The sequence below is a fragment of the Pelophylax lessonae genome, assembly GCF_965119305.1.
Source record: "Pelophylax lessonae genome assembly, chromosome: 7".
NCBI classification, from domain to species: domain Eukaryota; kingdom Metazoa; phylum Chordata; class Amphibia; order Anura; family Ranidae; genus Pelophylax; species Pelophylax lessonae.
The window spans coordinates 124,051,751-124,065,528 of NC_138774.1; the positions used below are offsets into that span (position 1 = coordinate 124,051,751).

The 13,778-nt window shown below is 40.1% G+C and overlaps 1 protein-coding gene across 1 annotated transcript in view; it reads left to right on the top strand.

Moving 5' to 3' along the window:
* Nucleotides 1-10,970, top strand: part of HTATSF1 (HIV-1 Tat specific factor 1) — a 49,141-nt gene extending 38,171 nt beyond the window's left edge. Inside the window, exons 7-9 of the mRNA XM_082263558.1 lie at nt 2,562-2,651; nt 9,495-9,632; nt 10,467-10,970. Of these exons, the coding sequence (XP_082119684.1) occupies nt 2,562-2,651; nt 9,495-9,632; nt 10,467-10,823 (585 nt within the window). The 3' untranslated portion in view covers nt 10,824-10,970. The remainder of the gene's footprint in view (nt 1-2,561; nt 2,652-9,494; nt 9,633-10,466) is intronic.
* The last annotated feature ends 2,808 nt before the right edge of the window (nt 10,971-13,778 follow it).

Here is a 13,778-nt window from a genome sequence, read left to right on the forward strand (position 1 = left end):
AGGAAGCTCTACCTAGTATGTGATCCTGCACTTCCGGGTCTGGGGGAGCTGAAGCCGATCTGCGGGTACAGCAGACTCAATGTCCTCCGGGACCCGCTGATCATTAGGCCAGAACAGCAATATGTAAACCAGGCAGGTTGCCGTACTGTCAGTAGGTAGGGCATTGATCCTGTGTTACTGCAAAGCAGGAACATGGATCAAAGCCTTTCCATAGTTCAAGCACCTCCCCCACAGTGAGAGAGCACAGGCTAGGCACACAGTTAACCCTTTGATCACCCCTGATGTGAACCCCTTCCCAGCCAGTGTCATTAGTACAGCGACAGTGCATATTTTTAGCACTGATCACTGTATTAGTGTCACTGGCCCCAAAAAGTGTCAATGTCTGATTTGTCTGCCGCATTATCGCAGTCACGCAGATTGCCGCCATTACTAGTTAAAAAATAAATAAATAAAAAATCCATAAATCTATCCCATAGTTTGTAGACACTAAAACTTTTGTGCAAACCAATCAATATACGCTTATTGGGATTTTTTTTACCAAAATTATGTAGCAGAATACATATGACCAAAATTGATGAAGAAATTTGATTTTTGAATTTTTTTTATTATTGGATATGCTTTATAGCAGAAAGTAAAATAATTTTAGTTTTTTTTCAAAATTGTCAATCTTTTTTTTTTTTTTTTTTTTTGTTCTAGCGCAAAAAATAAAAACCACAGAGTTGATCAAATACTACCAGATGAAAGCTCTATTTGTGGGGAAAAAAAGAATTCAAATTGTATTTGGGTACGGCATTGCATGACCGCGTAATTGTCAGTTAGAATAACGCAGTGCTGTATCGCAAAAAATGGCCTGGTCATGAAGGGGGGTAAATCTTCCAGTGGTTAAGGCTGGTAGGCTGCCAAATGCCTGCTTCTCTGAAAATGAAGTGGAGAGGTGTGAGATTTTTGTTCCTCTGCTGTGATCATTAAGGGTAAATTATAGCACAATGGTGCCTGCAGCTCCAGAGGTCAGCAAGAGCTTTCTTAAAGCTCCTTTGCTACTTGTTAAAGATGAAATTGGGTATGGATTTTTACATATTTACATTAGTCCAATCAGAATATAAATATGCATAGTCTAGAGAATGGCTAAGCCACTCCATGACCTTAATCTGCTTCCTCTTGAGCCACTCCTTTGTTGCCATGGTGATATGTTTTGGGTAATTTTTAATACTGAAAGACTCATCCATGACCCATCTTCAGTGTTCTTGCTGAGATAAGAAGGTTCTCATTCAAGATTTTACAATACATGGCCCCATCCATTGGCCCCTCAATGTGGCAAAGTCAGAGTCTGTACCTTTAGCAGAGAAACAGCCTGAAAGCATAATGTTTCCACTACCGTGCTTGACTGTAGGGATGATGTTCTTGGGGTCATAGTTAGTATTTTTCTTCCTCCAAACATGGTGAGTCCCCCTCCTCAAGAAGGTATATGTACAGTCATGCCAATGAACATCTTAATTATTCGAAGAAGGATTGGGAGAAAGTGCTGTGGTCAGATGAGACCAAAATTAAGCTCTTTGGCATTTACTCAGCTAGCTGTGTTTGGAGAAAGAAAAATGCTGACTATGACCCCAAGAACACCATCCCTACAGTTAAGCAAAGAGGTGGAAACATGGTGCTTTGGGGCTGTTTCTCTGCTAATGGGAAGGCTGACTTTGCCGCATTGAGGGCCAATGGATGTGGCTATGTATTGTAAAATCTTGGATTAGAACCTTCTTCCCTCAGCCAGAACACTGAAGATCTGTCTTCTAGCATGACAATGACCCCAAACATTCCTGCCAAGGTAACAATGGAGTGGCCTAGTCAGTCGCCAGACCTTAATTCTATAAAAAAAATGTATGGAGGGAGCTGAAACTTTGAGTTGCCAATAGACAGCCATGAAACCTTATTGGTTTAGAGAAGATCTGTAAAGAAAAGTGGAACAAAATCCCTGCTGAGATGTGTGCAAACCTGGTAACCAATTACAAGAAATATCCTACCTCTGTGCTTGCCAACAGGGGTTTCTCCACCAGTTACTAAGTCATGTTTTGCTTGGGGATCAAATACTTATTTTACTCACTGAACTGCAACTAAATTTATAGCATATTTTCTTTTTTTTTTTTTTTCTGGATTTTTGGTTGATATTCTGTCTCTGTCATTTAAAATACACCTATGATAAAAAAAAATATAGACCCTCTATTTCATTGTAATTGGACAAACTTACAAAATCTGTAGGGAATCAAATAATTATTTTCCCCCACTGATCCAATGCAAAAAAAAAAGTCATACCTAAACTTTAGATTTAGGAAAATGTAAATAATGTTCATAGTCTGGGCACAGGTTCACTTTAAGAATGATATATATTTATACAGTCACATAGGTTATTTACATCTGAAAGAAATATATAAAGCGTTGTTACCTACCATTGTTATGTTGGACTGCTTTAGAAAACTACCATCTAGAAAAAAGTTTTAGAATGCAGGAAATGTTTTCCGATTTTAAATTTTATTTTGATTAATGTATATTTAACTAATTTGCTTATACAGGAGGATCCTCTGGTTCTGAATGAAATTCGAGAAGATCTGCGATCAGAATGTGAAAAGTTTGGACAAGTGAAAAAAGTCCTTATATTTGATGTAAGACTTTTGTACACAATTTAAAGAGACCTAAACCTAGTAGCCAAAACAATTTTGGTTCGGACTTCTCCCACTGAATCCAAAACCGAAAAAAACAAAAACATTTTGGCTGGAGATGGGCTTTAATGGTTATGTAATATGGGTACCTTCATGGATATGAAACCTGGTACATTACATGGAAACAGCTGGTATAGATAGTCATCTGATAAAGATTGTTTTACGTAAACTTTTTAAAAAGGCTGCGCTGAAAATTGCTGTCCTAAAAATGCAAGTTGGCATCTTTTAGTGCATTAACAGTCATTCTTTAATGTTGTGTTGAGTGTAGCTAGGCCAAAAGCACATGGCGTGTTGCCAAGGTGGGTCTCTGTAACCATGCATTTGCAGTGCATGAAAGTGCATGCATTGTGAATCTTTATGCATTTATTTACCTCATGCATTATTGTGCATAGTGCTTCCTGCAGTGTGTTGTTAAAACACATTGCAATGCTTGTTTTTTTCTTTTCTCTTTGAAAACCATGTATTTCTATGCATTGAAGTGCATTGTGATAAGTTACAGTGTGTTGGTATGTGCTGCATCAAATGAAGCATGTTCTATTTCTTTCAGTGCACACCAAAGCATGGCAGCCATTCTAAGTTAATTGTACCTAAAACACATGCGTACCATGCATTAGGATTCATTGTTTTTATACACAGGAAATCACACTTTACCTTAATGCATATGTGTGAAGTCAAACTAAAAGTTCAATTTAGTTGTGATTAAAAGACTAGTAAAAGTAAAGAAACTAAAAGGGCACCCAATTTTTACTAGCATAATTTTTTTTCTTTAATCAAACACTCTTTTTTTTAAATCACTGCTTGAGTTGGTTTCTTTGTTTGCAGCCTGGCTTTTGGAGTGCTGTAGACCTTACTGGACTGAACGTTGTGGGGATAGCCTGGAAGTGACCTTCAGGCACTGGGTTCTGTGTTAGGCTCATTCCAAATTCAGTGCTGATGTCATCTGCAGGGTGCACACGTGCTCTGTGCTCTTTTTCACTATACAACATCAAAGATTTATCTCCCCGCTGCAGCTCCTGCTTTCAAAGAGCCTCATGGAACTCTGATATTCGTTCTGTTCCTGCTGCCCTCTACATTGACTGGTCACCTCTGACCATTTGACCCTCATCTGCTACAAGTTTTTTAGGTTCCATGGCTAACTGCAATGTGGTCACATTCTGTCTGATTCTAGATACAGGGAGATGGTGCCCCCAGCTCACACTCCTATGGTTCAGATATTGCGTGCAGCGTGCCTACTAACGTGCCCAGTGTCTGCAGCCTGAAATCCTTTTGCCCTTTGATCCTAAAGTCTACCTATAAAGCCTTCCATAGCTCTGCCCTCTCAGATGACATTGGCCCAAATTGCACATTTATTTGCTGAATTTGACCAAAGAAGCAACAAGCTTGCTCCTGCACCCTCCTTTAGCAGATTCTGTATCTGATCTGCCCGTGACCTCTGAGTGATCTGCCACAGAGACTGCCAGATTCTGTCAGTCCATTCTTTACGTGACAAGCTTGCCTCTAAGAAGTTGCAGTCTTCTGCCATTTCTTCAACTTAAAAGCTACTGTTACAGCTCTTGTTGATGTGGTTTACACCTGTCTGAAACTAGAGCATCAGCCCCGTTTCTTCTACTAGTGCTGCTCGCAGTCTTGGGTCCTTGAGAGACACTAAGACCTCAAAGGTTTTCTTATTGCATCTGCTGTTCAAGTCTTCTGTTATGAATGTTTGCTTCCCTCAAGCACTTATTAGACTTGTACCCCTTTGGAGAGGACTTTGTTAAAAAGTGGTCTGTCCCCATTGTTGATCCAGCAGTGCCCAGCCTTAAAGGGAAACTCCAGTCAAAAATATTTTTTTTTTTCCTAATAATAGTATGTTAAATATCTTTATCTTTGATATTATTCAGTTTCTGGCTAGCTGCTTGTCTAGCTTAGAAAGTCTTATCTAATAAATCGGCTTCTTCCTGTTCTTCACCGACAACGCTATCTCCCTTTATCTGAATTTGCTAAGCTGTGTTTCACTTTCTGAAAAGTTGTCGTTCTTTCTTAGACAGGCATGCCTAGACCTGCCCAGCTCCACCCCCATCCCTCCTATCCTTCACAGAACATAATCTCCTCCTGTCTTTATAGCCTTGTTTAGGCTACCAAAGCAGCTTCTCCTGAGAGAGAGAGAGAGTGTGGTCATGTGACTGGCACAATGTATGAAAGAAATAAGGTACAAAGGAACATTTTTGAAAGTTTAGAAGGATACAGATCGATTTTCTATTGCTCATTACATGCGAGTAATGAATTTTAGGCTCTGTTTCCACTAGTGTGACTTGGCATGCAAATTTGGACACATAAAGTTGCATGACAAGTCACAGCCCATTGATTTTAATGGCACCCGTTTCCATCTATGCAACTTTGAAAATCAGCAACTTCGAAAAGGTGCCTGCACTACTTTAATGCAACTTTGATCCAGAGAGTGTAACGTGGCTCAAATCTGCACTCAGTCGCACTCTAAATTGCACAAATTAGGAGTCCCACTAGTGAAAATGTGGCTAGAGTGGAACTTTGATGCGATTTTGAGTGCAGCTTTGATCCAACTTTACACTCTCTGGATCAAAGTTGCATAAAAGTATTGCAGGTACTTTTTCAAAGTCGCATAGATGGGAACAGGTGCCATTGAAATCAATAGGCTGGGACTTGTCATGCGACTTTGTGTGTCCAAAGTTGCATGACAAGTCACACTAGTGGAAACTGAGCTTTAGTCTACGTTTCTACTATTGCGATTTAGAGTGCAGCTTTGATCCAACTTTACACTCTCTGGATCGAAGTTGCTTTAAAGTAGTGCCGATACCTTTTCAAAGTCATGTTGCTGGGAATGGGTGCCATTAAAATTATTCGGCTGTGACAAGTCACACTAATGGAAACTGAGCTTTAGTCTACATTTCCACTATTGCGATTTAGAGTGAGACTTTGATGCGACTTTGATCCAACTTTACACTCTCTTGATCAAAGTCGCATCAAAAGTTGCATCAAAGTAGTGCAGGTACTACTACTATAGCAAACAGCTATACTGTATATGTGCACTGCAAAAAAGGCTTTAAAAGGATCTTGTCACTACTGCGGTTGATCCCCTGCTTGTAGAACACTTGGAGCAAATGATTGAAAATGCAAAGTATTCTCCCTCTTTATCTTTTATGAAACTGCCTTTTTTTTTTTTTTTCATGTCCATCCAGACGCCCCCCCAAAGCTTTGCTTGCAGTCAACTGACAAGGTCCAGGATTTATAGTCCACCAAATCCTTAGACAAAACTTCAGCATAAAGGTGTGCATACATTTTTCAAAATGGCAGGACATTTGTTAAGCTTTTGCTGGCATTTGGACAACTTGCATCTCAGACACCTAGGTGAAGGAATGGTCTCCAAAGGCTGCAAGGTGGAGAATTGATCACTGCTCCCTCCTTTGTTTTTCACATCCAATCTTGCTGTGTCCTGCACAGATTAGCAGTTCTTCATCAAGCCCTTGTGGGTCCTCTGCATTTAAGGTGTCATTGCCCTAATTCTTGTGGCAGAATGATTCCAAGGATGGCAGTTGTCCCCTTGTTCCCTTTTTAAACTCTGAATCTCTTCGAGCTCAGACATTTTGCATTGAATCCAGCTATCCTCTCATCGCCTTCCTTCACCAGGGAGACTTTTTGGCATCTAAGGCTATTAAATAGGCCTTGAACATTTGCACATACCCATTTTGTTTCAGTGTTTCCTTTGCTTTGGGACCCCAGTACTACCAATTTGTGGCCCTGTCCTTCAACCTCTAATCTGCATCTCGAGTGTTCACCATGGTGCTGACTCCAGTGACAGCCCTGCTGTGCTCTCGTTGCATCCTCATTGTGGGATGCTTAGATGACCTCCTGGTAAGGTAACAGTTGGTGCAGGCTATGTATGACTTCATGGCTTTGACAGTCCAGACCTTACAGCAATTTTTATGAATCCTGAACCTTCCAAAATCATTGCTGGAACCAACTCCTCATTTAAAGTATTTGAGTTAAGTCCGCAACACAGCTCTGGCCAGGGTGCTTTTTTTTTTTTTTTTTTTCCACCTGAGAAACTTCAAACTCTACAATATCAGATTTGAGCTCCCCAGTCCAGGAGTTGTCCCAACTCTCTACTTTTGCATGAAACCTTGGGTCTGATGGTGACCTCCTTCAAGGGAGTCCCATTTTGGCCAGTTCTACTGCAGACCTCTGCAACACAACATCCTGTCCTGGGACAGGTAGTTCACTCCATGAAAAATGATTTGTTTGGCACTGAAGACTAGGTTGTTCCAGTAATCTGACTTATGAAAAATCCTCATATATAGCCTTGGTGGGAAGTTTGTATAGACCTAGCTAGAAAAAAAAAAAAACAACAGAGATGTCCCAGACTCATAAATAATACCAATTTGCAGACAAAACAACAGGGACTTATCTATTTCTGTGGAGGTAGTTCACAAAAATCATATTAAAATATTTTTTATTCAAGAAATCCTTTATAAAAGATTGACCAACGTCAGTATAAAAACATCAACTGAAAAATGGCCAAAAAGAGAGGGAATAAATGGGAAAGAGAAAAAATAATAAACAGAAAGGGTCGTGGGAGAAGGAAGAGGTTTGGGGAAGGGAATGTAAGAAATGTTGGGCCAAAAGTAGTAATTTCCACACACTTACCTACCATGTAATCAAATAAGTTGCCTAATATACTAGGGACTCCAATAAACAGTGTCTAAAAGATAAATACATATACATAAATAGCCCTTATTTAGTATCAATAGAATTTGATCATTAACCAAAAATACACAGGAAAAGGGGCCCTGGGAAAAAAGATGGATGTGCATAGTCCTACTAGTAATATTGGTTCAATTGTGACTACCCAGAAGGTACCAACATAGCCCACCCAAACTTAAAGCTTTTATTAACCCAATACTTCATATTCCTGATATGTGCCTGCTTGCATCATGTATTTGTATGAGAAAGTATCCTTTTCACTTTGTATGCTTCCTTTGTGTGAAATCCCCCATTTTTCCTGCCAGTCCCACTACTTTCCTATTAAAAACTGACCACACAGGCAGGAGAGCACACTGTGGTCAGTTCTCTAGCTGTGCTGGGAACTCGGTATGCTCTCCTCCAATGATCACACTTGCCCTGACATGCCCCTGCTGCACAGCCATTCATTGGGAAGGTCAGTGTGCTGCTGCTTCTCCTCCTCCCCCCAGCTTTTATGCAGCTGAGAACAGAGGGAACGGTATTGCCTATAAAAAAAAGGGGAGAAAAAAGTTTTTTTTAATGTGTTCTATACAAACATTTTCTTGCATTTCATTTTAGACTGAATGGGTTGTTTTACAAGGTGATCATTTACAATCACTTTAAGTGATCTAGATAGTAGATAGAAAAGAGCGCCTGGTATCCAGTAAATGTGAGTTTTTAAAAGTGGGTTTAAAGATGCTTGTTGAAGGTAACAAGTAAAAGCAAGGTAACGTGTTTCGGGGAAACAGAGACCCCCCCCCCCCCCCCAGCACAAGGATCAGGTGGATGAATGTCTGAGTTCCGGCTATGACTATTGAGGCAACATTGACTGTATTCACAGCTGGCACTCAGACATCTATCTGTCTGATCCTTGTGCTACAGGCACACCTGATTGGGATCCCTCCCCATCCATTAGCATGCAGCAACAGTCCTGAAAAGGGGGGAGACTCTGTTCCCCAAAACACGTTGGCTTGATTTGAGTTGTTGCTACCTTTAGAAAACTTGTTTAAACCCACTTTCAACTTTTTAACTTGATACCGGGCACTCTGCTCTAGCTACTTTACAAGGTTACATGCCGAATCGACCGTAAGGCTGTTCCCTGAGGCAGCAGCCCAGGCCCCAATAGGGCTCACTACCACCTCCTTTCCAAGTTGGGCACAAATCTTTGGAAGGGAATTCTTCCTACTCACCGATGTCATCACCTACCCACAATCAGTTACTGATCCTAGTCAGTCCAGTGTAATCTCCAACCCTAAAGAGAAACTTAACTGATGTAATTTAAAATGTAGTCCGTAGTAGTAACCAATCACCAAACCATCTTTAAAACAGAGTTCCACAACCTTCATACATGGTGGTTCCAAAGTACAGCAATTTCCCCAATGGATGAATATGCCTTGCCTGGCGTGCTCCCCTTATAAATACGTAGTGATTAGGTCCCCCGGATCCTGCCCCCCTCCCCGTGGGTGGGAAAAATTAGAGACACCTGCTCTCAATAACCACCGCGGTGGGAAGGGTCCCTCCACAACAACCTCCCTAGTATTAAGATCGCTGAAGCAGGAAGAGACCCCCAGGGCTGGATACAGCCCAGCTTAGTCCGGTAACTAACCAACAAAATGGCTGAGCTCCGCTAATATAAGGTGTGGCCATGTTGGACACTGGTCTCTCCCAGGTCCTAAAAAGGCACTGGGAGACCTGGAGGACCAGAGGGTAAAAAATATATATTTTTTTTGTCCTCTGATCCTGTTTACAACCAGGCTGTTTTACAAAAATCCTGTCTGGGAATTCATAACAATGGTGGACAGTAATGCCTTAATTATAAACAAGGCAAAGGGTCACAAGTCTGCTCTTTAGCCCCCTCCCCCTCCCTTTGTCTACTACTGGGAACCTAAATAAAGAAGCTGACATTCTGTGGACACTTTGACCTTTTGCAAATGTTTTACTTTTCCTTTTAAACTAGCTTTTAATAGGGTCTCTATATTTCATTTAAATGTATTTTTACATTGCCAGCTATTTCTCTATGATTGCAAAGTGGCTTTTTTTTATTATCTTTAGAGGCATCCTGATGGAGTAGCATCAGTTTCATTTAAAGAAGCAGAAGAAGGTGATGCCTGCACTCTGGCATTCAATGGAAGATGGTTTGGTGGTCGCCAGCTCATTGTGGAAACGTGGGATGGTGTTACAGATTATCAGGTAATCTGGGACTTAATGTGTATAAATTCCTATTTAAAAAGAGAGCTTATTTGTTCCCTATTTCACCTGTTGATTAGGAAATTAGAAGTATTTTTAATCTATTTAATAGGTATACAAAAACCTTGCTGACCTTGTAAAAAAAAGAGCAATTCTGAGCACTCTGTATACTTCCTGTGTTATTTCACAGATGCTTTTTGGCCTTTTCTAGTTCTTATCATAGACGACATAATGATTAGCCTTTGTGTTGTAGGAATCAGAGAATAGGAGTGGGTGATTAGTTTAGCAAATGTTACTGGACAGGGCTGACACCATTCAGTCCACAGTATGTTGTTCTCCCACAACAGGGAATGTATTGCTGGATTCCAGATTTCATATTTTTTTCAATCCAGTAAGGGACACTGGAAGTCTTTGACCTTTTTGGATTATATTTCTGCCTACAGCAGGATTCCACAATGGCAAGCAAAAACTGTAGGCTGGCACAGGATAACCTCTCCCACTCCCAGTATGCATATCTTCTGCCTGAAAAGGGCAATTTTTTATTTTTTGCTAGTGCATTTTTTTTTCTTCTAAAATTTTCTCTGTAATCCAGACTCTTCATCACTGCTAGAGCTGGTCTCTTCAATTGTAGCTTGTAAGTAGGACAAATAATAAAACTACTGGCATTATCAACTGGTAATAAAAAAAAATAAAGCAAAAGCAAATAGGATGTGTGACAGATTGCAACATATATATTTCATTTTTATTTTGCCCATGGTCCTGTTTTAATTACCATCAGATACTACTATCCACCCATGCAAAGTTTTGAAGTAGTGTACTGAATGTTTTCTTCTACAGATTGAAGAGACATCTCGAGAAAGAGAAGAGAGGCTCAAGGGATGGGAGAAATTTCTCGATGACGAGCAGAAAAAATCCAAGGCTGCTGGTAATGACAGCGCAACATTACCCGCTAGTAACGGACAATTGGAAAAGAAGCAGGACATTGTCTCAGAGCCTACACATAGCAAAGACAGCAGTGTCCACCTGCCAGGAAACACAGAGGCGGAACAGGCTGGTGATGACGCAGCATCTACAGACAGCGGTGTCCATCTGCCAGGAAATGCAAAGGCTACACAGGCTGGTGATGTTGACGCAGCATCTACAGACAGCAGCATTGGTGGCAGTGATGAAGAAGATGAGAAAGTGCAGCTGTAGGGAAACATTCATGCTTGTTATCTTACCCTGTGTATTTGTCAGTCATTTGCTGTGTGGATAAGGGCTCATGCACACAAACACGTTCAGGCTTACATCGCAAAAAAATTGGCATATTCCGCACCTAAATGTCACAAGTGTTGGCATACAGCCATGATCACAAGCCCATACCCCAACACTTGTGACTCCTGGTCATGGAAATATGCCAAATTCTTGCAGTGTATGCCTAAATGTGTCCATGTGCATGAGCACTCGCTCATTACACTTAAAAATGTGTCAGGATTCTACTGGAAGAGCTGATCTCCACAGGGGCTTTCATGAAAATCAAACAATAGAGGTGATGTTTATGACAAGCAATCCTATTCCATGTCCCTTTTTTCCATTTACTTCAGATTAGAGGCAAAATGTTATCTGTTATGTTTTACCTTGCACCAATTTCCATAAGTCTGGAGTGCTTAGATTAAAGTGAACCTGCTGTAGTAGCAGTATATAACCTAGTGTGTTTTTTTTTTTTCTTTTTTTTTTTAACTTTAACCGTTTACCTAGTACAATGCAACAAATAATGACAGGGCTCCTAATTTGTCCTTGGCTGCTGACTCTCAAGTATTATAGCCAGAGGAAGAGAATAATGGTCTTGCAGCGAACCATTTTATAAGGTGGTCAGCAATAGCAGGCCAAGTATTTAACAGCTTTCTGTTAAAGATAAACTGAAGGTGTGCTCAATAAAAGGCAAGCTGTTTGCAAATGACCAGTTACCATTATTACTTGTGGTCTCCCTAAAAGTAGTAGTTTGTTTCCTTATGGCAGAGCCTCCAGCAAGAACCATGAGCAGTAAATTAATGACATGACCAAATCTCATGCTGAAACTCCTGGGACCTGTAGACAGACGCAGCAGTGCCTTAGATCTTGCACTGCAGATATACAACTATGAGAATGTAGCGTCACGAGAAGCCAGGACAGGCCAGGAAAAGACAAGTTCTATTATTCAGGACAGTACTTGAGTACAATTAACAATTTTAAAATATTTTCAATAACATGGCAAAGCTTCACTTTTCATGTTCATTTTTATATAAAATAAAGGCTTTACAGTGTAATTAAGGAAATGGTGAACGTTTTTAACTTGAATGTTGCGCACTATGGGCCTTAAATAACGAGAACTCAGTGACAACCAAGCAGAATCAATTTTGTATTGATCTTACCAAGGATATAATGTTTAAATTTTTTTAGGAGTTTTGACCACCTAGCCCCTGGTATTTGTCTAAACTTGCCATAACTCAAAAGTAAATTTAAACCGCAGGACTTTGCAACAAGTTTCTCACGCAATTGTGAGTATTTTACAAAAGCCCAAAAATCTGGTTGAGCTTGTTAGTGTTTTTTTTTTTTTCTATGGCACTAGTTTTTTTTTGTTTTTATTTGAGAGCGCTGTTTTTCATCAAGTGCTGGAATTGGCAGTTAAAGGCATTGTGTTTATGTGTTTTAGTTATGTAAAGTGTATAAAATGTTTTAATTCAAACTACAAAAAAAGCTTGTTTCATAACAAATTTTCAACAATTGTTTTTTTTTTTTACTTTTTTTTTTTTTTTTTAATGGTAAATGTTTTAATGATAAAATGTATTTTGTATGCTCATCCTTCAGCAACTGCAACACGCTTTTCAGAAAACTTTTTTTTTTTTTACTTATCTAGCCCAAAACACTGAAAATAGTACCGCCCGAATGCCCCTCTAAGTCTCCATTCACACTGGTACGACTTGTCAGATGACTTGGTCAGCCTGACAAGTCACGCACCGCCGCGTCCCATAGTGTAGTACAGGACCGGTTCTAATAGGAGCGACCGACTTAGAAAAAGGATCCTGTACTTCTTCGGGGCGACCTGGAGCGACTTGCATAGAAATTCATTTTATGAAGTCCGTGCAAGTCGTGCCGAAGTCACGGTGCACGCGACTTCACAGGTCGCCCCCTAAGTCGGATCGCCGTAGTGTGAACCGACGCTAAACGTGTCAGCATGTGAATAGAATGGTGCAAGACAGACAGAATTGGCCTGTCAGGCTCCAGTAGACTTCAACAAAATGGTGGCCCTCTGCACACAGACACTGACTCCCTGTTGCATAAATGTAATGAGCTGGGTAAAAGATGGCTTCGGCTCCTGTTTTCCACCTGTCGAGAACTACTCAGACATGTTTCTCCCTTTTTCGGGGCTTATTTATAGAAGTCTCTATAATTAAGTCCTGAAATGCTACTTGGAAATCGTGCTACTTTAAGTGAAGTAGCCCGATTTCAATGTCGCAGTTGGTGTGACCAAAGTGTTTAAGCTTTGACAATAAAACCCGGAAGCTTTTTGGTTACCATGCACAGCTACACTAGATTTTGTACTCTCCAGTTTTAGTAAATCAACCCCTTTGTATAGCCTGTGTGTATGTAATAGGCAAGTTCGGCTGCCCACATATAGTTATACAATTACAGACTTTACGTAGAAACACGTTTTTTTTTTTTTTTAAAAACCTAACAAACATTGATAGGATTATTTAAATCAAGCTAATCTCTTCTTTTACATGTATGATTAAAATAGCAAATATCTTCCCTTTTTAAAGTAAAGGGGGTAAAATGTCTGCCCTATTTTTTCCATGATATGGTAGATACAAAAGAATTTTGATTAAAACCAGCAGAGCAGTAAAAAAAAAAATGGTAATTTACTAAACAGACTGTTCATGTAGCAAAGTGAGCGCTTACTGATCTTAGCGAAAAGGTAAAACTGTTCACTTTAGACATCCAGTCATGGGCATAAAAACTGGGTAATTTTTTAGCCAGGAGAAGATTAACTTTGCAAAATGAACACTCTCCTGTTTCCTCTCATTTAAAGTTATCCCTTATGCATTGTACTACAGCAGGAACTAAAACCATTCTGTTACAGTTTTTTCCATTGTGTAGAATGCAGTTTAATCCAAAAGTGACTCGCCCTCA